Here is a 23,329-nt window from a genome sequence, read left to right on the forward strand (position 1 = left end):
TGAATAATGAGTATAGTTTTAATATCCCATAACCTACCCCATCCTTTCGTATTTTGACATATTTCATTTGCTTGCTTTCATGCATGTATCGATCGCGTGTGCAGGGACTTTATAATGGTTTCACCTCATTTTGTCTCGAAAGAAAACTTGTTCCTTGTTTCCCAATTTGCACATTGGATATTGCAATGCTAGTATGCATTTTTTCCTTGAGGGTGGGGGTTGGGGCGTTGATGGAGTGATGTGTATACACAAATAGTATACAATAAGAGTTATAAAGGGTACTAAATATCAGGCTGCATCAGTCCAATCAAATTTCTGCAAAGTGCCATTCGACGTCGGTGCCCCGCCCCCCCCCCCAGATTAAAAGTGCTTCCGCCGCCCTTGCCTATCACCCGTCGCTTGTAATTTTCTCTGACTTCTCCTTCAGTATTTTAGTTTTACATTTCTTACTGTAACATGAGTTTACCATGTTTGTCCCACAGCTCAGTTAATAAAAGAGGAATGGTTTAACACCATGGAACCAGTTTACTGACAACTCTATATGAGAATCGAGTGCGCTGGTCACTTTCAATCAACATTCGGAATACTTTTTAAGAAAAAGTCGCCCAAGAAAGAACCTGGGCACGAAAACCAAACTATCAAACGACTGATCCGCTTCCAACCCCAGTCCCCTTGCATGCATCGGGACTGTGACATTGGGAATAGTTAATTTTTTTATTCGTGATAATAATTTCATACAACGGATTTGATCATGCTGGAGAGTGAACATCAATTCTTTAAGACTTAGTCTCCCACTGAACATGAACGGCCCTATTTTGATCTATAAGTTGCTTTCCATTAAAACATAATGATAGTTCAGTTCCATGCGCTTTAGAGGAAATATCACATGTGGAACGCTGACAAGGCCAAAAACATCACAAAAACTAAAAACCACTTACTTCTGACACTCTCTCGTAGATGGCGTAGCTGCTCTTATCACTGAACCATACTTTCTTGGTTCTTCCAATAATAGCCAAGTCCTCCAAGAATTCATTGTAATTTTTAATTGTGATACAATTTGCTTAAAAAGTTCAAAACAGAGAAACATAAAATGAGTATAAAGTGATAATTTAATGTCAATGCATTTCATATCATATATTGTAAATAACACTAGGACTTGTAGTGTGTTCGTGCTTGTATTCTTGCACAATTATTAGTCGTGTACTCTTACTTGTCCTTATGTATCTGTAAACATATAACTGCTTCCCCGGAGCACTTGGAAATCTTATGTATAGTAACAGAGTACTTTACCAATATGAATACATACAAGATACGTACAAAGTGCTCGAGTTTTGCCTCATTGTACTCTTACCGGCATTAGTACTCAAAGGTAATTTTCTTGTACTGGTACTCATGCTGTTGTACTCACACTAAACGTTTGAATAGTAAAACCTTATCTAACGTACAATTTGAAGGTATCTTTGAGAAACCCTTTTCTCCACATCTCGAAACTTTCAGTGAGTCAACAACACAATGTCTTCCCACAGGGGCGTATCCAGGATTTTCCAATAGGGGGGGGGGGCGCCAGGCATGAATGATCGCCGTCCTGGGGGATGGTTCTAAGGGGAGGGGTGTACAATTTTTGCTTTCGAAGAAGGGCTGAAATGCAAAATGGTGTCATATGCATTGGCGGCGATCCGTACTTCCGAGTGGAGGGTGGGGGGGGGATATGACCTTGTTGACTATCTTAGCGTAGCGCCACCATGAGTTGGCGCGAAGCGTACAAGAAAATTTTGGGATTAACAAACCCTCTAGATGGCCGGAAACGGCACTTCCCGAGGTTTCCAAGCGGCATATACCCAACTTTAAAATAGGGATGTCATGTCCGAAATATCTCATAATCAGGATCCAAAATACTTTTTTTTTAATTTCGGGTGTTATTTTGGGAAAATTGCCCCTGTCAATCTTGTTTCAGGCGCAACGTTAGAATGTTCGAGAGCTCTTTTATATTATTCGATGAAGAAAATGGCCTCATGCAGGCTATTATAGGCCTATACACATGCAATACACAATTACACATAGTTAGTTACATTCCTAGGTACCGATTGCTAGGGCATCCAGGTGAAACGTGTATTAAGCATTACCCTGGTTACATGAGATTCTCAGCTGTTCGAGGGAACATGTACGTGTGTAGGCCTACTATAGGGCCTATATGAATACTATGAGGGTGCATATATGTACTATATCAATACCGTGGGCGCAATAATACATTTTGTTGTTATAGGGCCAATGAAGCCTACAGTCAACTATTTTTGCTTTATAAAGACGCTTTATTTGAAAAGATCGCACTGCGTTTATGGTAGGCGAGAAATGAAGCTAAAAAAGAGCCGTACATTAACGAAGATGCATAAATGTAGGCATGAAAATATTCTTATCCCTGGCATTTGGTGGGGGGGGGGGGATATGGTGCATTACATCCCCTCCACCCATTTTCATGGGGGGATATATCCCCCCTTCACCCAGGATCGCCGCCCATGGCCATATGTGATCCATTTTTCGACCTTAATAATAAGCAACATTTCCAGTAAATATGGACACAAAATGCACAATTTAGTATGGCTGGCATGTCACTTAGTGTTTATAGTGATAATACAAACACAATTACCATCTATGTTTCTAAAACTATTATGCCGCCGAACTTCGCCAGAACCTTTTTTTGGCAAACAAAAAATAAAGCATATGGGAGGGGGGGGGGGGGTTGAGCGATCACCGATATCTCACATAAAGGTCGTCATCAATTTTTTTTTTTTTTTTTTTGCTAAACTTTTTTTTTTTTTGGTGACGGCCAATAGGGGGGGCGCGCGCCTGTTGCGCCCCCCCTGGATACGCCCCTGTTCCCATGTGAAGAGTAATATTAGCTGTTTATACATTGTACCACAATGGTTCTCCGGTCCTGTAATGATCATGTACCACTCGGACTTGTTTCAAGGGGACGGGGAGGGCGGGGGGGGGGGGGGGTGGAGGGAGTATATACCCCAAATGTAATGTACCTACGATAAACTCACTGAAGGTTCCTTGTAATTTTAAACACTGACATTGGAATTGTTAAATGACGGCAAATGTCCACTCTACAATTTTTAAATCTCATCCGTTGTGCGCGGATATTTGGAAGAAATTTATTTTTGTGTGTGAATTGCCCGAAAATGTCATCATACGCTTTTAACAAACACAACAGGATACCTTCAAGAGAATATGTCAAAGATATGTTATGAAATTTAAAATAGATAGGCCACTCACATGCCAGGTAAGTGCAATCAACTACCCGAAGATGGGCTTGGACACTCTCGCTAAGACGACGGTCCTTGTTGTACAGGTACAAACTGGGAAATAAAGTAGGTTTTTATGTGACTGGTATGTGAGGGCATATGTTATAAATAGAAGGACTACAGGTCGGTAGGTAGGTACACGGGGTGGTGGGTGGGGGGGGGGGTCAACAGCACATAGGCCGGGTCAGTTAGTGCCCTGAGGTACTAAGAAAAATGTATACTCATATTCTTAATTTACTTTAGGCAATTGAAGACTTAAAACTTGGGTCCGGTGATACAATTGGCCGTGGGCCCGACCCGGCACTCAACACCTGCCGATATTGGCTAATCGAGTATTGTTTCGACACCGAGAAAACAAAGCCTAGTAACCTACACACTACACAGGGGCGTAGCGAGCGGGGGGGTGTGGGGGATGTGGTGTCACACCCCCCCAATAATTTGGTCGCTGTCGGCAAATTTTGGGTCTGTCGGCAAAAGGAGAAAAGGTGAAGAGAGCGGAAGGGGAAGAAAGAAGGAAAGCTGAATAGAGAAAAGGAGAACGGGAGCTTCTTCCGTGCCAAATTTGACTTAAAATATGCACCAGATTGCATCTAAGGACGTTTCAAAACTAAAAATTTTCCAAAGGGGAGGGGGACACCCCCTCCCCTTAGACCCCTCCCCCATTTCAGTCACCACTTCCAGATCCGTCGGCAAATCAAATTTGACTTAAAATATACACCAGATTGCATCTAAGGACGTTTCAAAACTAAAAATTTTCCAAAGGGGAGGGGGACACCCCCTCCCCTTAGACCCCTTCCCATTTCAGTCACCACTTCCAGATCCGTCGGCAAATCAAATTCTCCACACCCCCCAACAAAAACCCCTTCGCTACGCCCCTGACACTATATGTCCATGATATACCGTCAATGGGTCTAAAATGAAAATGGATTGCAACCATAAATATTCACGTTTTATACGTAATAAATTAATAATTCCCGATCGATATTGTTATTACTTTCCAGCTAACATTCCTTCCAAAAGGTACATAAGTCAAGTAACTTTGAACGAGTCAGGATAGCAAAGAGTGAAAAGAAAGAAAATGGCAACAAAAAATGTTAAAACTCACTTGGTTAATTGGTTTCCTTTTTTTGGTCAATTATGTGCTCATTGAGTTCTTCCAACGTCAATGGAGTTATTGTAAGGAGGTGTGTCATAGGTAAGTTTGATCCTAAACCGTCCTGCATTTCCAAAGTCAATGTACGTATCCAAAATTAGTCTTATATCATATATTTTCGATCAAATTGGGATTGGGAAAATATTTCCCAAAATTTAATTTATACGTACGTTATGGCATCCGTTTCGATGATTGCATATGAAATAAAGACCGGATTGTATGTTATATCAGCTCCTCTCAAATTGAATATCCCTGTCAAAATAAAATGTAACAAAGTTGGTCGCAAATTGACTTCAAACTGAAGAACTGACAGAGGGAGGATGAGATAGGGAGAAGATGAGGGAGACGGTGACTATAGGGAAAGGAGTAGAGTACGAGAGAGGGAGGGGAGAAGGGGATGAAGAGGGCGAGGCTTATGGAACGCGAAAAGGGCAACCATATTTCGTTGTCTAAACTAAGTTTGTTGCTGTCTATTGTTACTTCTGATATTCATGACAGTTTGAGGTTGCAGTACTACAAGTATTCTATAATGTTGCATAATTGGTATATGGCAAAAGCGCCATAGAGATGCTTCCAGACTCACGTATTGATCAAAATGATCTATTCAGTTTACCAATTCTATAGTTACAGGGCTACGTACATAACATTAATTATCAACTTACAAGCAATCTCATCCAGTTTGGTGATAATAAGAGCCTGGGCTTCCTTCTTTGCCATTAGCTCTCTCACTGTATCATTCTCAGGGGAGGCATCAAAGATCTTTGACTCCCAAGTCCTTCCAGCATACTTGTGTTCTAAAACTAAGAGCTCGTCTCCTGGGTAAGCCGGTTTTGTACCTTCCATATCCTCCCAAATCATATCCACCAAATTATTTGTCAAAGACGAAAGCCTTATGCCTCGGTCGGACGCATTCAAAGCATCCTCATATTTAAAATATGTGGCTGACGAACAGAAAACAACACACATACACATCAAATATGAAACATGCTTAGCTTGATTGGAACGAGATATCCGATCAACAAAACGGATATACTTCAGGGATATACTCAATATCGTAGGATATACTTCAGGGATATACTCAATATCGTAGGATATACTTCAGGGATATACTCAATATCGTAGGATATACTTCAGGGATATACTCAATATCGTAGGATATACTTCAGGGATATACTCAATATCGTAGGTTATACTTCAGGGATATACTCAATATCGTAGGATATACTTCAGGGATATACTCAATATCGTAGGATATACTTCAGGGATATACTCAATATCGTAGGACATACTTCAGGGATATACTCAATATCGTAGGATATACTTCAGGGATATACTCAATATCGTAGGATATACTTCAGGGATATACTCAATATGGTAGGATATACTTCAGGGATATACTCAATATCGAAGGATATACTTCAGGGATATACTCAATATCATAGGATATACTTCAGGGATATACTCAATATCGTAGGATATACTGTCATACCACTGCTACACATTCATTTCTTATTTACGGCTTGGCTTGCCTATATAGAATGATTATTCTGTGTAAATTGTCAGATTCAAAGCACCAGGGGTGCAATCTGTACAATCATAACACTTGGGTAATACGCCCTCAATGACAGTTATTCAAAGCCAATTTATACGCATTAACACACCAGTAGAATCACTGTGGTCGAGTGGTACGGACTTCGGTTCGTGACACAAGATCTGGGGTTCGATTCCTACCTTCGCCTGATGAGTCCCAAAAGGACGAAACCGGTCGTGAAGTGGAATTTTTCTGGTGTATTATTCTTTACTTATTTGCTATATATCTGCTTCACATTCATTATATATTTATATATATATATATACTTACAAATAGAGAGGAGAGTGGGATCAAACCCAACGATTGCTTCGTTTGGTAGACTTGCTCCAAGACCCGCATTACTGTCTGTTGCCAAAAGCCATTCTTCGGGTTTGGGAACATCTGGTTCCCCTGTGAAACATTATATAATAACTTTATGACGTATGCAAAGATAAACTTAAAAGTTAAGGATGTGGAAGGTCATGAACTTTGAAACAAAGACAATGTAACGCCTTGGATTTCATTTGGAACGAGAACTTAAATGCCTACTTTCTATTTTGGAAAACGAATAGCGGTTTCAAATAATTTTCTACCCCAAACCCAGCTCCAGTGCTCTGTGGGCTGGATTGGATAAAGGCAAAAGCTCTTGGGAAGTCTTCCTCAAACTCAAATTGACGACTTTAAAAAGAAATTAAGCTATGGGCACACAGTATGAGTATTAAATACGTAGAACTGTAAAGGCAATCATTTTTCGACAAAGGGACATTTTTTTAATAATTACAAATATGGAAAAGGGGTACAATGATTTATGAGGCTTTCTTTTCGCAAAACTGGTAGGGCACGTGAACCACCCCTATCTCCGGTCTCTTCCTCCTCCTTCCTTGTCTTGCATCCTTCCCGCCATTTTGCAATCAAAAACCCTGAATCTCCATCAGTACAGAAGCCTTTTAATGCTTCTCATGTTCTGTAATATCCTGGTTTGCTGATCAAAACAATTACATATAATGACGCTTTTATGAAGTTCCCTATTTCCGTTACTTGTTACATACAAATGTTTATGGTATGCATACACTCACCAATCTCCTGAGAGATCCAGTTGCAATCCAGCTGCATCTTGGCTTGTAGAAAGTATCTGCCGTCTACCCACAATGCAGCATGGTTTGCTGTCACGATGGCAAGACCTCACAAAAAAAGAATAATAAGTTTCTCTTCAGTTTAATTTAGTTTAATATTACTCAATGTTTGGGGGGGTCAACAGAAGCCTATTTGGAATACTTTCCATCTGATGACCATGTGCGAATACCGGTTTATATCAAGCTTCCTCTTTGTGATGTGTGTTCGGTTATTAACGAGTCATGAAAATACCGCACCCATTCCTGCTATCGTGACCACCATTTAATAGCCCCATTCGATGGACATTAGCATCTGATCAATTTCTCAATTTACTGGGGTAGTCAGTAGAAACATGATACATCCAGTTCATCTTCACTGTAGTGCGGTGAGTACTGTATTGTGAACGCAGTTGTTTCGATATTACAAATCGAATGACCTTTTTTTTCGTCACTTTCACCACTGACATGGCTGACTTTTGGTATCGAGTATTGAGAGTTTCACTTACCTACAGATCCCTTAAATCCAGACACGAACTCTCTCCTCTTGTCAGCTTTAGCGATGTATTCACTCTGAGAAAACACAAGTAAACACTTACTACAGAAACTTATTACTGGACTTATTAGCCACGTGCATGATTCAATGAAAACACTTACTATAAACTTAGCACTGGACTTATTATCCACGTGCATGATTCAATGAAAACACTTACTATATAAACTTAGTACTTAACTTATTATCCACATGCATGATTCAATGAAAAAACTTACTGTGTAAACTAAGTACTTGACTTATTATTCACGTACACGATCCAATGAAAACACTTACTATATAAACTTAGCACTTGAATTATTATCCACGTGCATATTTCAATGAAAACACATACTATAAACTTCGTACTGGACTTATTATCCAAATGCATGATTCAATGAAAATACTTCCTATATAAACATAGTATTTGACTTATTATCCACATGCATGATTCAATGAAAACACTTACTATATAAACTTAATAATTGACTTGTTATCTACATGCATGAATCAATTAAAACACTTACTGCCACCATTCCACTGTAAAAAACAGGTAATTGTCAGGCCCTGTCTGGACACACGGGGAACTTCCCCTCCCCACCCCATCCATGTAGACTACTGTATGCCCCATCCATGCCTGTCTATGCCCCGTAATGTGTACAAAGTTATACACAAGTCATATGACACGAGTGTCGTACCCTTCCTTATGATTGTTGATGCCCCACCATAAATTGTCGGTGCCCCTCCATAAATTGTTCGTGCCCCATCCCCTCACTACGGCCCTGGTAATAGTATTAACATCACTTACAGGAATTACGATTCCAGAAACAAGTTAAATTTTGATACAACTTTTAATTTCGTGTCGGGGATGGGGGCATGGCGAGAGGGCATAGCAAGGGCGAAAATATGCCCACTGTCTTTTGGAAGTATTTATCTGACCTGATGGGAGTCTTCAGACGGAATGATGTAAGCTTGAATGTTAGAATCCACCATTTTCTCCCTCAGCTTGGCTAGTTGTTCGTCAGTTCTGACTGTCGTGTCTGGATAAAACTACAAAACAATAAGGAAAATGACACAAGCGAGTCATATATATATAGTCATTCCAGCTATTCCCCTCAGACTTGTCTGCGCTTTATTTCTGGTTACAATATTATACCAGAGTTTCCGCGTGATCTTCACAGAAATGGTATGACTTACACATGCAAACATGCAAACATGTGCATGGAGCAAACACCATTCACAATCTACAGGTAGCCTATATCTCCAGGGATTATAGTGCACATTTTACTGGTCGCACAATACATACGTGCACATGGATGACCAGATAAATGGCCGTTCCCTCGGATGGCTGTAGAATGAGCCGGTCATAGCAGGTCATTCATATAGTAAGGTATTCATTTTGACCCTCTAAGCGTATTCCACAGTGCCCATTTGACCTCTCATTGTCTAGAACAAAGAGGTAGTTTAGAATCTTTGAGAAACCATTCGCACCAAGCTAGAGCTATGGGCAATATATGTTTAAGTCCCTTGGGAAATCTTATCAAGGTGCGCATCAGGACGATAGTCAAACGTAAGTGTACTAAAATAAAATTTAGGTGAAGCAACTGGTTACTCTGTACAACGCCACCTTATAGTGACATTTTCACAATATATACTCCCATTATGTAACTGGTGCACTGTATAACTATAGGTTTAAAGGCTGACTATGTGTACACTGTAGCCTTGGTTTCCATAATAAATATTATTACTTCAACTATGTAACTTGTGCTACAATGGTCATATACGTCCACACTTCAAAAGTTTAGTTCAGTTAGAAGTTCATTAACCTAATCACGTGATGATTTTAATAACTTTACCAAACCATAACCAAGCCATGCCATTCTATACCTTGCCATACTGTGACTTAACATACTGTAATGTACCATATCTCCACCATACTGTATCACACCGCATCAAACCATATCACAGAGCATCACACTACACGACACCGCAAACACACCACGAGGCACTACATCGCACCACAGCACACCGCAGTTTACTACAACACAACACACCACAATACACCACACCACAGCAAAGCACAGCACATCACACTACGCCACAGCGTATCACACCACACCACACCACAAGACAACACACCGTACCACACTACAAAACACTACAGCACTTCATACTACACCACAGCAAAACACAGCGCAGTACACCACAACACAGCGTACCACAACACACCACACCACACTACAGTACAACATATAACACCACAGCAAAACACAGCGCAGTACACCACACCACACCACACCACAGCGCACCACAACACAACACACCTCACCACACAACAACACACCACACCACATCACACTTCACCACAGCACAGCGCACTACAAGGCATCACACTACACCTCACCTACCATATACTTAATGATATCATACAATACCATACAAATGATAATAACACATAAAGGTAATGTTTGTTTTTCACTGACCGGTGGTTCGATACTACAATCTCTCACACTGTCATCTTGTCGGCGAACTCTGTGTCTAGCGGAAACAATGTTTGCATCATGTTCAAGGTCAGTTGGCGATGACGTCACTAACTGAAGAACTATAAACATGAAAGTAAACAAATCGTTGTACAAGCATATAATCTGCATACATATATTGTACACATTACTTTTATTGAGGAGACTAATAGAGCCACTAACAAAGGTATTAGTAATATTTACACATATGCAAATGGCGGATCCAGAAAGAAAGGTATTGGTTGCTATCGAAATAACAGTGAATAAGAAAGCACCGGCAATAAGTAATTACCGTATGACAGGCTATTTTAACATCTAGACCTCTTTTGTACATGCGATTGGTCAATCTAGTCCTCATGAATAAGCGCATGCAATTAGTTAGCTGTTTCATAAAATTTTTGTTTCATAAAATAGACGTTATTTTCATTCTAAATCAGTCTTCTTCCTTGAAATGTCTTTTAGGCTTACTTTTACTACGAAAGAAGGGATAACAATGATTAGACCCGAGCACCATGGTGCCCCAATGATGCCCCTCAATGGAGCCCTTTTTGTATACTTTTGGTCATCATTCTTATCAATATTGTTGTTGTTGTTGTTATTGTAGTGAATGTTTGCCAAATGTCAATCTATACCAGATTAATGAGCTTGTCTTGGACAATTTCATGAATGTCTCAATCACAAGGTTGTAAATGCCGAAAGCTACATTTATGGAACATCAACAAAAGGTTGTCGCAGCATTCCGAATTCCGTTGCTTAGGAAAAGTAACAGACGGCGAGATTATAGTTGGTAGTATTCATTGTGTTGCAATTGCAAACAAACTTTGAATGTTCAGTATGTTTTAACTTTCATGTTATAAATTTCTAAACATAGTTTGATGTTGAGAAAGTAAAGAAAAAAATACATATTATTGTTGGGTAGGGCTAACATGTAGCTATAATTCATGGCCAATTGTATGAACATGTTTGACTTTTGAAAATCATAACTATTAATCGTATATAACGACCGAATTTTCGGGTAAACATTTAAGTTGTTCATCGGGTAGCGGAACATCTATTTCCCAGTCTCATTCTGACTCTAATTGAGTACGGTTACCCAGTTCGTCAGGCATATACACGTTGGATTTTCTCAGGGCCGTAATCTCCTGTTGTTCTATCTTACGTGGGCGTCTGGGTGGATTTACAGCATATTTAAAATATGTCCGGACTTTTTTTTTATAGATGCTTCGGACCAAGTTGTGATACATACAGTAAACAAATTTCTCGGCGGTTTCTTGAACATTTAACTACTCCCATTTAAACACACTGATGGGGAGACACATTTTGATTAATAAAAAATCCTTTCATAATTGGTTCTGATTACAAGATTAGAGACAAAGACAAGTCGGAGTTTGGCCCCACACCTACTCTAATCATTACCTCCAACCCACCCCCCCCCCCAATAATAATAAAATAATCCAATGAAGTCCCTTTTTCCCAACAAAGGGGAGGGCCGGGGGATCTCAAGTTAACCCCCCCCCCCCAAGTCGCGTCAACCATTCGTCCTACAAAATATGGTAATCCTATCTTACAAAAACTGTAAAACCACTGTAGGCATATTACCCATGGGTTTGATTTGAATAGAATTGCTAATCCCAAATGGCCTCATCCATTGAACTGGACAAAAAATTTCTAAAGTCATATTTAATTCAACGATAAAAATAACATTTCATCAGTATTCAGAAAGTATTGCTTACAAATTCAATAATAATACCCTCTGGGTATTTTTATTTTGCATGCACGAATTGATTCAACTTTAAACATAAATTGAGTAGTTTGTTCGTTCACTGGAAGTGTCTCCTCGTTTGGTAAACGCAATGTTCTTGCAAGGGTATACAGGGGGAGGGGGGTTGTTATGATAATATCTAAACTGATCCAAAATTGACCCGAGAAGCGAATGCAAAGTTTTTTATTATTTGAATTGGGAGGTAGAATAACAACTGTAATCCGAGTCATATATAGGATGTAATCAGAGGCGTATATGTACCGTAAATACGGGGCGAGAATGATTTGTTAGACCTAGTATTAATTTTTTGACAAAAATAATAACAGAGCAATCCATGGAATTGCAGATCTCATCTCCTCCTACGGCGGAAGTGATTGCTGGGTGACTTCTGAATTCATCTGTCTGGTTGCCATCTTTGTTAATAGGCTGGAATCCAGTTTTTTAATGTATAGTTTAGTTTGAAGTTGAGTAGAAAACGATATTACCTTACTATTAATTGTTGTCTCAGCAAGGTATCAAGTTTGGGCCAATTTCACCTCTGACCTACATTGTTCTTTCGTCCTAACCCTCAACTTCCAAAAAGGACTATTCTAGAATTTGTCTCATCAATCTCTACGTATATGGTTTAGGTTTATGGGCTTCTTCCTACAAGAAGTCAAGTTTGATTATAACAAGTACGGGAGATAAGGTATTGGGCAGAATGATTTATATAGCCTATAGTATATGTTCCTTATAGGCCTACTGTTTATTATAGCGATGTTTTACATACGTACCGCTATTTCGATAGTTATTTCAGTATCTACTTACCCTTCATTACCGCCCGACAACCACTCCCATCCCCCCCGCCCCCCTCCCCCCTTTCTCCCTTTCCAGAACTCCTGGATCCGTCACTGCATAGCCTACATGTGAAGTTTATTACAATTCAATAACCACAAAGGGCACTAATTTCGGGCACAAATACTGCTCCTCCCCCCCCCTCCCCACGTCGCCCCTCTCCCAACTCCCTTTTGCCAGAAGCACTTAATCATTCCTTCACTATAACCATGGAGGTCTGTTTTACCTCCATGGTTTTATGTCCTCAACTCGCTCAGTTGTTATTAACTGTTGACGACGGACTGCTCATATTTTGTACAGTGAAAGTCCAGGGAGCTTCCTATGGTGGTATTATTACCTGAATGATGATACTGCTTGCTTCAATAAAGTTAAACTTGGTATTAAAAAATAAATTAATAAATAAAGACCCTCTCTAATGAGACAGTCAATGACATACCTGAAAACGCGACGAGATATGAAACAAGTTTCTCCATTATCGTGTAGCGTTAAAGCGACAACCGTAGCTGCACCCAGGGATCTGTTAAAAACCTGACCAAGATATGTACTGACACCTGCTCGATAGCGTCTTCCTGTTACATGTTCGGAAACACACGTTCCACTGCCATGACCTTCTGACACTGAAGATAAAAAATATGTCTGGTTAAAAAATATCAAAACTGGAATTTGTGGTTACGATAATCGGAACCACTCTGTTCATGGAGGATCGGTTATAATTAGTATGATAATATACTGGTTAAAGGTTACATGTCAGTATGGTAATATCAAACTATCAAGTTACTTTAAATATCATTAAAAATAAATACGATACCGTTCATGAGTTTATGAATCTACAGACGAAGGGAGCTGCAACCTTATGTTTCGATTTGTATAGGCTAGCCCTTGTATTTAGGTTTTGTGCAGATTAATTTGAGAACGGTTGATACAAAGGCAATAGTTGGTTTAGGCATAATCCTCCTCCTAAATATAACCCAGGTTCTCTAAGATGAACCTTTTTAGCAAATGGCAAACATTGCTTAGGCTACATGATTACTGAGCCAACATCCTACCTTCAACCAGGTTCCGATGTTTGAAGGGATATTCCGATGTTTGAAGAGATATTCTGATGTTTAAAGAGATATTTCGGTGTTTGAAGGAATATCCGGTATCTGGAGGGATGTTTCTGTGTTTGAATGAATGTTACGGCGTTTGAAGGGATATTCTGATGTTTGAATGAATGTTACGGTGTTTGAAGGGATATTCTGATGTTTAAAGGGATATAACGATGTTTGAATGAATGTTACGGTGTTTGAAGGGATATTCTGATGTTTGAAGGGATATTCCGATGTTTGAATGAATGTTACGGTGTTTGAAGGGATATTCCGATGTTTGAAGGTATATTTCGGTATTTGAAGAGATATTCTGATGTCTAAAGGGATATTCTGATGTTTAAAGGGATATTTCCATGTTCAAAGGGATATTCCGATGCATGAAGCTGATTGCTAGGGATATTCCGATGTTTGCAGGGATATTACGATGTTTGAAGGGATATTACGATGTTTGAAAGGAAATTCCGATGTTTGAATGGATGCTTAGGTGTTTGAAGGGATATTCCGATGCCCTAAGCTGATTGCTGGGTAATTCCGATGTTTAAAGGGATGTTTCGGTGTTTTAATGGATGTTTCGGTGTTTGAAGCTGATTGCTGGAAACTTTCTGTACTTCAAAGTAAAAACCTCATCCACTTTGCAGTTCGTATTGGGATGATATGAATTCTTCAAAGTTATAACATTCCAATCATTCACCCACAGAAAAAAATGATATCAAATATATATTAAATATTCTCACGAATCTGGTTCACAAAGCAGAGTGATACTTCTAGAAGCAACTCATCATTTCGTTTTGCAAGTATCAGTGGTGTTGGAAGCTATAAAAAGAAAGGTGAGGGGCAGACAAAAGGAGGAATTGTACTTTTGTAGTATCTATGGTGGCCCAGATGAGACATTGGTATTTTTCTACAGTTTTATTTACAAAATTTCTGCTTCAGTAAGCTGTACGAAGTTTTATTGTGTCATGAAAATGTTACGCAAGCGGACCCGCTTGATATTGATCATTTTCGTAAACCGCATGGCTTTTGTTATGAAGTTTGCTAAAACCTATTCAAAGATAAAAAGTATATAATTAATATGTATAGCTTCATCTCTAAAATTCTTATATACATTGGTAATTAAGCCTGATCCCTTAATTTAAGTGGGATTCTTTGAGCAGACCAGGAAAGCTTTGACAACTAATACTTATTAATATAACAATGAGTTAGGTGTTATAGTCGTGTATTGAGTGTCCTTGACAACATATTGGGTATATCGCGGTATAGAAGGAAGTTTTGACTTCCGACTGGGTTTGCTGAATGTTTGCCGAGATTTAGATGTCATTAAGTCGTCTTTGGGTCTTTAAAGTTCGCCGTCAAGGTGAAAAACTAGATACTTTCACAGTACACTGCAGTGTTCACGTATCTACCCTTTAATGCAAAATGGTGGGGCAGCCTACCATACTGAATTCTCTCTGGTTATGTCGTGAGAACTGATGTAATCTATATTGTAAATAAAAGTTTCTATTTGAAATGACTGTGAAATGGTTGAAGATAGTGTAAGCAAGGAGCATTTCACTATCGCCAAAAACTACTCAGTGGTAACTGAAGCTAATCGTGAAAGAAATGTAACATTTGGTTGCTATTTAAAATTCTGTTTGGTCTATCACAGAGAAGCCTACTCTGCCAGATGTGTATACATTGCTCTCACGAATATGTGAAGATATGATGTCAATGTTTGTATTGCGTACCTCAGGCAATTTACTCTGTAGTTTATGATGTATAGGGAGGCGGTAGGGAGAAGTCACGCATAGGGGAGGGGTACAAATTGAGATGTTCGCACCCCCCCACCACCCCCGTTTCCCCTTGTGGGAAAATGATTAGAGGAGTGACCACATGTACTTTTACGTGTAATTAATTTCATTGGAAAACTGTCTTGAAGGTGATTTGGCTCTTTCAGCCGGAGTAATTGTGTTTACGAAGCATCTTATATTGATCTGTTTAACGTCCATAAATTTAATTACATGTTCATGTAGAGTACCCTTCAAAGTCATTTTTTCTCCATAATGGGGGGGGGGGGGGCGGGGTACCACTCATCTTATAAAGTAATCCTAATTCTGAAAGGGACAAAAGCCAAACCGTGGGTGTAGCAACCAACTAAATTTCCGTTTGTTGAAGTTGAATCTTTTAAGAGAAGAATAGAGTTGGGGAAGGATGGAGGTAGGAGAGGAGGGGTAGGGGAGAGATTGAAAGGACACAAGGAACATTGTCTGTGCCGTAACCAACATACTTTTCCACTTTGTTGATCTTGAAGAAGTACCAAGAAGGATGTAGCAGGGCAATAAGACAAAGAAGCAAAAGGAATAATATCCAAGATAAAAAGAAATGGAAATTTTCTCTCACCTTCCTTGCAAGACACCCCCTCCCCTCCCTCCCCCTCATAAATGCCCTACGCTAATATACATTTACACAGATCATATCAAACATAATACAACAAGCAATGAAATCAAACATAAATAACGTTTTCATTTTTTCAATGATTATTTATATTCACTTTATATCTTTTTCATCAAAATAATTTCTTTCAAAAAATTTACATTTTCTATTCATATTTGTTTGGCTTTTAAGTACTCAGTGTGATGGACAGGATGGATAAAATTTGACACATTTTATTTGAAGGAACAATGATTTAAATATTAAAAAGACGAATAGGTTACATACTATTATTTTATACGGTTACTTTTTATGATGTCTGTGGCAGCCCATTTTGTCTTCATGAATCAAAACTGGGTGGGGGAGGGGGTTGTCCAGGGCGTGGAGGAATAAACTCCCGTGACACGTGGTAAGGTTTGACACACTTGTGAATCGGCAACTCCATGACAACAATATAAAACAATCTTGTTATTCTAATACCACAGAGGTGCCTATTATATTGCTCACATAAAATGTTGTGACCAGTTTGTGTCAATATCTAGCCATTTTGTGCCCCTGTTTTGGGCCCATTTAACTTGTCGCGGATCGCAAGGTTCAGCTCGGGCCAATAAGTAAAACTTCTCAAGGAATGTGACTCCCAGATATGAACAGAAATTTGTAAATCTGTACAGCACACATTGGCCCAGGTCATTGAAGTTAGGAATACATGAAAAGACAAAATGGGCTTATCTAACTCTACAGCTTTCTACAATGTGAAAGTAAGATAATATAATTTCTTAAGGATTCTGTTTAACTGAATACATGCAAATGAATTTTTTGTTAACATTTGGCAAAGAGTTGATCAACATTAAGACTAACTAAAAAGTTAAAGCTTTTAAATACAGCAGCAAACCAAAATAAAAAAAAAATTGTTTTCTCACTTGTTTATCTAAATCATTTTGAATTTGCAAATTTCATAGCCATTCAATGATATTCCACATTAACCCAACTTGTGTTTTCATACTTCTTGTTCACTCGTGCGGCGAAATTAATTTGTTTAGAAGAAGAATATTTGCATACAAATTACATTGTTCACAGGAGTCTAACACTGATTTGCCCGATAACCACAATAAACAGCGACATATCATTTTAATTTCTTTCTCAAGTCACTTGCAAGTTGAAAAGTTTTCTGAATAAAATGTAAATTTCACTCACATCATTGAGGTTTTGTATATTTGTCTGAAAATTAAAATTGGTCACAAATTGCTTATCATCATCATGTGAACCATAAAAAACACTTAGTACAAATATCTTGAAGGAAAGTGATGACACCCAAAGAGATGGGGGAGGGGGATTGGTTGGGGGGGATTGGTTGGGGGAGGGGGTTGGTTGGGGAGGGGATTGGTTGGGGTGGGGGGGTACTGAGAGATATTATGAGAAAGTTGTTCAGATGACATAAGATTCAACTTTAAGAATGTCTTTTTGCAACATACAAAAATGCAAAATTAAAAACCAAAATGAGCAGAGGAAGAAAGAAAATGACATTTGAGAGCCTGAGTGAACACTGAGATATTTAGTACTGATGATTGTAATCATGGTAACTTGTTTTATTTCTTTCGTTTTTTAGCATTTTTATTGGCAAATATTGGGAACGTAAAAGAAAAAAGAGAAAATAAGATAACTTTCGATTAGGAATCTTGTGAGAGTGGTTTAGTACAGATTAAAGAGGTTGGCGATAATAAGGCATGTCGATGCCAGTAGTACTGATATAGAGACTGCGTTGCCACTGCTGGGATTCAGACTGAAAGTGTACTCGATGGGCTCGGTATTGGCTTCCATCCATTCCCTGCCTCTATCCGTCAGTTCTGGGCCCACTTCGGCCCGAATTTGTTTATTGTAAGCATTGTACCAGTCGATCTGTTCGTATGCCAATAGAAAGATAATTTATGATTTAGAAAAGACGAAGGAATATCATTTTATGAGATATGACGTAGCAAAGATGTAAGCAAAAATTCATGAATATTTATTTTTTGGTTCAAAATTGCATTATATGTGAGTATTTTATGATAAATAGAAAAAAAATCATGAGTCCAACAATTTCTACGCAAACTTTCAAACATCAAACTGATTTCCCAGAGATACTCATTTTGATCGATAACGATGTTGACAACAAACAGAAAGCATTAAATCGATAAACGAGGGCATAGGACAAAAGACTAATTGGCATCAATTATCTGCCATTAATTATCATCATAAACAATGCTTTAAATAGATAGTTACAAATAAATCAATAACAGCTTATCATATTTTTAGATGAAATTTAATACTTACAAGGTTAAGATCACATAAGTTTATGAAAGTTTCTTATTAATCTCAATTTATAGTAAGGGCTTGAATTGAGATTGAAAGGGATTTAGCAATTGTGTTTTTTTGGTAGGACAGGTTAAATAGAAGTTTGCCTTGAATTCCTATTGAAATGACATAAGCATGACACTAAAGCAATTTTATCAGCTTTCTAATTTGGCACCATGGCACTTTTCCAAACTTTGAAAGGGAGCAAGGCATTTTCCAAAGTGAGAGAAAACGTATTCATAAAATGACCACAAACATGGATAATTTATGGAGATTGTACATAGAACAGTCTGTCTAGATTATTAATGCTTCCCGGGCTTGTTGTTAGATGCTTTCCTTTCACAAATATCACTGGCGATTTGGACAATAGTTTAACCCTGTTCCTCTTGGGGGGGGGGGACGCTGCTGCCAGAAACATTTTAAACATTCTTAATAAACTGTATAAATCCATATACTCATCATTTATTATGCTATCAGGGTGGAGTTTTTAACAGATGGCAAAGATAATTTCTTACAGACAAAAAACAAAAAAATACCCCAAAACAATAATCATAAACATCAACACAGGAATAATCCTTTAAATAATGAATTTACCTGAGCTGGAGAGAGCATGGTGAAGTCGATGAGGTTGGGGTCAAAGGGCACCAGAGAGAGCATCTCAAAGGTCATGTACTCATATGTACTAAACGAATGCTGGAGAGAGAGATTGATAAGAATGTATACCTTAAATCAAAACCAATAAACCAACAGCAAAAATTAAACGTTCTGTTTTACTTCCCTTGCCACTTCTTCCCCTCCCCTCTCCCCCCTTTGTGGGGTTTTGTAACATTCTACAATGTACACAGAAATTTTTATTTTTGTCAAACTGATAAAATCGAATGTCCAGCTGCTCATCAGCACCCTAACAATTTGACCTATATCTTGATCCGTCTACCATAATGAAAGGGTGTGAAGAGTCGCTCAATAAGAAACGTCTAATGCTGGTAATCTGACCTAGTTTTGAATGAGGTGTAACAGAAGTGTTAGACACCACCATCGATCCCAGAAAATACACACACAGCTTGCTACCTTCGGTTATTAGTCACTAGTGTACAGTCAGTACATACAGCTGCGGTCAATACCCACAGCACAGTGTACAAACGATACAGCGATGGACATCTCAGGTTTTTCAGAGCGCCGCACATGGTTTGGGGCAAGTCTTCAATGCCTTTAAGGTTGACCAAAGATTAACTTGACAACAACCTAAACTTACATCTGTGACAGCATCTACCACAATCATGTCATTTTCCAGTCGGATACCAAAAGATCCGTCTTCGTAGTAACCGGGTTCTGGAGGAGGATACGAAAGAGATGGTGCAATTTCTCGGTTGTTTCCATTTAGCAAATAGATTTAAGTGATTATCACACCAAAGCAAGGATAGTAATTATTTTGATTACAATGCCTGTCTCTAATTTGCATAAATTAAAAAAATATGAATGAAATGATAACTGCAAGAATTTTGCATCACTACATTACTGAGCATTTTCTTGGATAAATAAATTGTTGGCATACATACATTGTAATATTCATCTACTTTAGGAATGAACTGACTCACAAACCATTAATTCACACGCTGGTTTCATTTCTTCGAAAAGAAATTGTTCACATGAAATTTTGTGAACAGCAAAAACTTTAATTAACAATAGCAGGACTTGAAACAAATATCTGAATATGAATTTACCTTTATGTTTATAGAAATTTCCTTGGGGGTTGGTTGGTGGTGGGGGTGTCCATGGGGGGGGGGGGAATGGATGTACAGCAGTACTGATGACCCTGTGTAGATCTTTTGTTAGTAAATGTTTTAGATAGGGATCCCTAATTAAAACAGACTTATGTATAAAGTTTAAAGGGCCTGAGTGTTTCCAGCAGGATTTTCTTCACAGGCTGTTCAAAATTCAATCAGACTATTCCTGTCACCCTCAAAGCTCTTTCCCCTTAAAGTGGACAACAGAATCCAAAACCTTGACACTGTATAGCCAACCGACATGAAGAATAAGTTTTATAAGCGGTTCAGCATCTCCCACGTTCACATGTAGCCAATAAGTGTCATAAAACTTATTGACGTCCAGGCCGACAATATTTTACATTAGTTTTTCTTCTCAGTGAAGACACTAGCATGTTAAAACCTATGAATCATTTGAAGAGTCAGAGCCCTTCAGTAAAGTATCTTGTGAAACTGCGTGCTATAGTTGGGATCTATACAGCAGACCTTTAAAGTAGCAAAAGTTATAGTTAAGTTAGGCTGTAACAGCTCATGGTCTTAAGGATTTCAATCTAAAAGCCGAGTGTTTGGCCACTTTCATGTGTATTACCACTAACTAATCTAAGTCTTGCAAAAAAACTGGCTGAAATTTCCAGTAACCAAATCAAGTCCCATTACTTTACGATAGTCAAGTAGTAAAAGAAAATCAACCAGTGATGAAAAAGGTTAGAAGGATGTAATAAATAACTGGCAATTATTTATCATGTCATTCTTTTCAGACGGACCATATCATGAAATTGCCATTTTATGAAAAGCTTCCTGCCAGTTCAGTTCTCCCTGTGAATGTCATAACATGAAATCTTGACTACCTACAAAGATCAGCTGACCTATTGTAAGACTTAATTTCAATCTCTCACCGCCAATTATCATCTGATAATATTGACCTGTTTCATGGGGGTGGGTTCGCTTCAGGGGGCAAAAGTTATTTGGTGAAATATAACAAAGGATAACAGAAATAAAGCTAAAGTATGCATGGACTGTATCGCTGCAAAGTTTCAAGCATTTCAATGTTTGTTAGTTTAAATCAGCAAAGTAGATGACTTTTAAAAGCGAGAATAAACAATGAAATGAATAAAACATAAAATATCAATGTTGTTTATTAAATCATTAGATCTTCCCACTCATTTTGTATTTTTACTTTATTCCTCATTGTTTTGAATATTGAACTATTGAACTTTGACCGATACGAGCACAACTGTCGGTAAGAACTCTCTCTCTGCTAACTAAATTCAGTAAACATATAAACCCTTGAAAGATTACCATTCCCATTGATTATTGAGCGTAGCAACTTTCTACACCCCACACCCACCCCTATTCCCCTCCAATACCACCTGAAATCACAGTGAGTTTTAGTGTACTAAAATTTATCAAACATTAAAACAACTGTATCAATGATATCTGTTCTCCTTGTAAGAAAGTCATGAACCAAACATCTGTCCAGGAAATTATGGACTTATTAAATAACTTATTAAAGCCTAAACTCAAACATTTTGATGAGCCCAACACTCCATGTCACCAGTTTGCACATATTTGATGAGTTTCCCAGATTTATCAAAGCTGCAAATGTTTATGTCTTGGAAATGAAAAGAGCTTTTCGAAAACTTTCAACAGATTTTGATGAGATGATCACACACAACGAATGTACTGAACATGGGGCAAACTGGCTAGGTGTCTGTAGTACTTTAAATGTGGCAGCATATATATAAGCAAGTTTGCCAGTTTGTTTACAAACAATAATATATATATATAGATAAATATCGTTTGTAAACAAGTGTGTGTTTGAGTAAATAAATATTGAGTTAATTTATACTACAAATCTTGATCCCTTCAAAACAAGTACTACAAATACCAAGGAAAGATACAAAAGTTATTCAGCCACTAAAGACTGCAGATATCTCTTCGAAGGTTTTATAGTCCATCCAATCGTTCTCGGAAGTATGTAAAAAGTAATTAGTAACACCAATAAATGTCTTAACCAAATAATTGAACAATTATGGGTGAATTAGTGACATGAAAAGGGTTTTATGATTTTGGCACTTGTCGACTAGTCTTGTTTGCTCCTTTTGTTGTTGAGAGTTTGAAGATAAGATTTGTATTCATTCATACAAAAAATATAATACAAACAAGAGTATATTTTTATTTATTTATCAAAGAAGTTATCCCCCCTGGTTCCTTCCCTAAAATTATCGCAATGGATCAAAAACAATCACAGAACAGGGACAAACAGAGAAATGACATTACTGGATGACTTCTTTGAAGTATAAAAAACACTTACCGTCAGACAAAAATACACCAGTTTGCATGGGTTGCTCCCCAGGGTAGTTTCCAATATTAATGGGACCTAAATTTAATAGTCGAAAATGCAGGAAACAACAAAATAGGTGGAATAATGCACTCTTCCTAGCGAAAACAGCCTAGCTGAATGGGCAGTGCGATTGGATCATTCCATTATTCACTACATGGTTGCCATGCAATTCAATATTCAATGAATTATTTTAAACCAGAATATTACACCTTCGTCATGAGGTGTGACCACAAAACATCTCTGTTCTGTTGCTTTGACAACAAAGTTGGCCTTTTTGAAAATTGAAAATAAGCATTCTATCAATGATCACCCTGGAGTGTTAATGGAATGACCCAAGTAGAGAACCAGGCATTGTATGCCCATCTGTGATACTATCTACACATATAACATTAACACAGACATACCATCAGAGAAGAACATTCCTGTTTCCATAGGCTTCTCGTACGACCTGTAGCCTATGCTAATGCGAGCAGGTCCTGAAAAATTAATAAGTTAGTCAAAAGTCATCGAGGGCTAAAATTATTAAATGATTATTATGATGTGTTTTGTTTCATTAATGAAAGTGAAGGAATTAATAAAGAATAAATTGATAAAATGTCATTGATGTTTAAAC

The 23,329-nt window shown here is 38.2% G+C and overlaps 2 protein-coding genes across 6 annotated transcripts in view; one reads left to right on the top strand and one right to left on the bottom strand.

The window, feature by feature from the left end:
- Nucleotides 1-23,329, bottom strand: part of LOC139963121 (xaa-Pro aminopeptidase 1-like) — a 65,149-nt gene that overhangs the window by 13,420 nt on the left and 28,400 nt on the right. For 2 of the 5 annotated variants that reach the window (XM_071963654.1, XM_071963660.1), the window contains exons 19-22: nt 23,121-23,192; nt 19,862-19,938; nt 19,204-19,302; nt 16,368-18,174 (exon numbers count right to left, since the gene is read on the bottom strand). In XM_071963654.1, coding sequence (XP_071819755.1) covers nt 17,968-18,174; nt 19,204-19,302; nt 19,862-19,938; nt 23,121-23,192 — 455 coding nt within the window. In that variant the 3' untranslated portion in view covers nt 16,368-17,967. Of the gene's footprint in view, nt 1-938; nt 1,061-3,276; nt 3,360-4,628; nt 4,711-5,120; nt 5,400-6,319; nt 6,440-7,104; nt 7,210-7,646; nt 7,711-8,608; nt 8,720-10,152; nt 10,272-13,220; nt 13,381-16,367; nt 18,175-19,203; nt 19,303-19,861; nt 19,939-22,686; nt 22,753-23,120; nt 23,193-23,329 lie in introns of those variants that run through there. The other 3 variants (XM_071963655.1, XM_071963658.1, XM_071963659.1) reach the window with 3 other exon arrangements.
- The window catches only part of LOC139963123 (charged multivesicular body protein 2b-like), a 67,063-nt gene that overhangs the window by 1,775 nt on the left and 41,959 nt on the right, over nt 1-23,329 (top strand). The gene's annotated exons all lie outside the window — the stretch shown is intronic.

This window comes from Apostichopus japonicus, chromosome 21 (genome assembly GCF_037975245.1).
Source record: "Apostichopus japonicus isolate 1M-3 chromosome 21, ASM3797524v1, whole genome shotgun sequence".
Lineage (NCBI taxonomy): Eukaryota > Metazoa > Echinodermata > Holothuroidea > Aspidochirotida > Stichopodidae > Apostichopus > Apostichopus japonicus.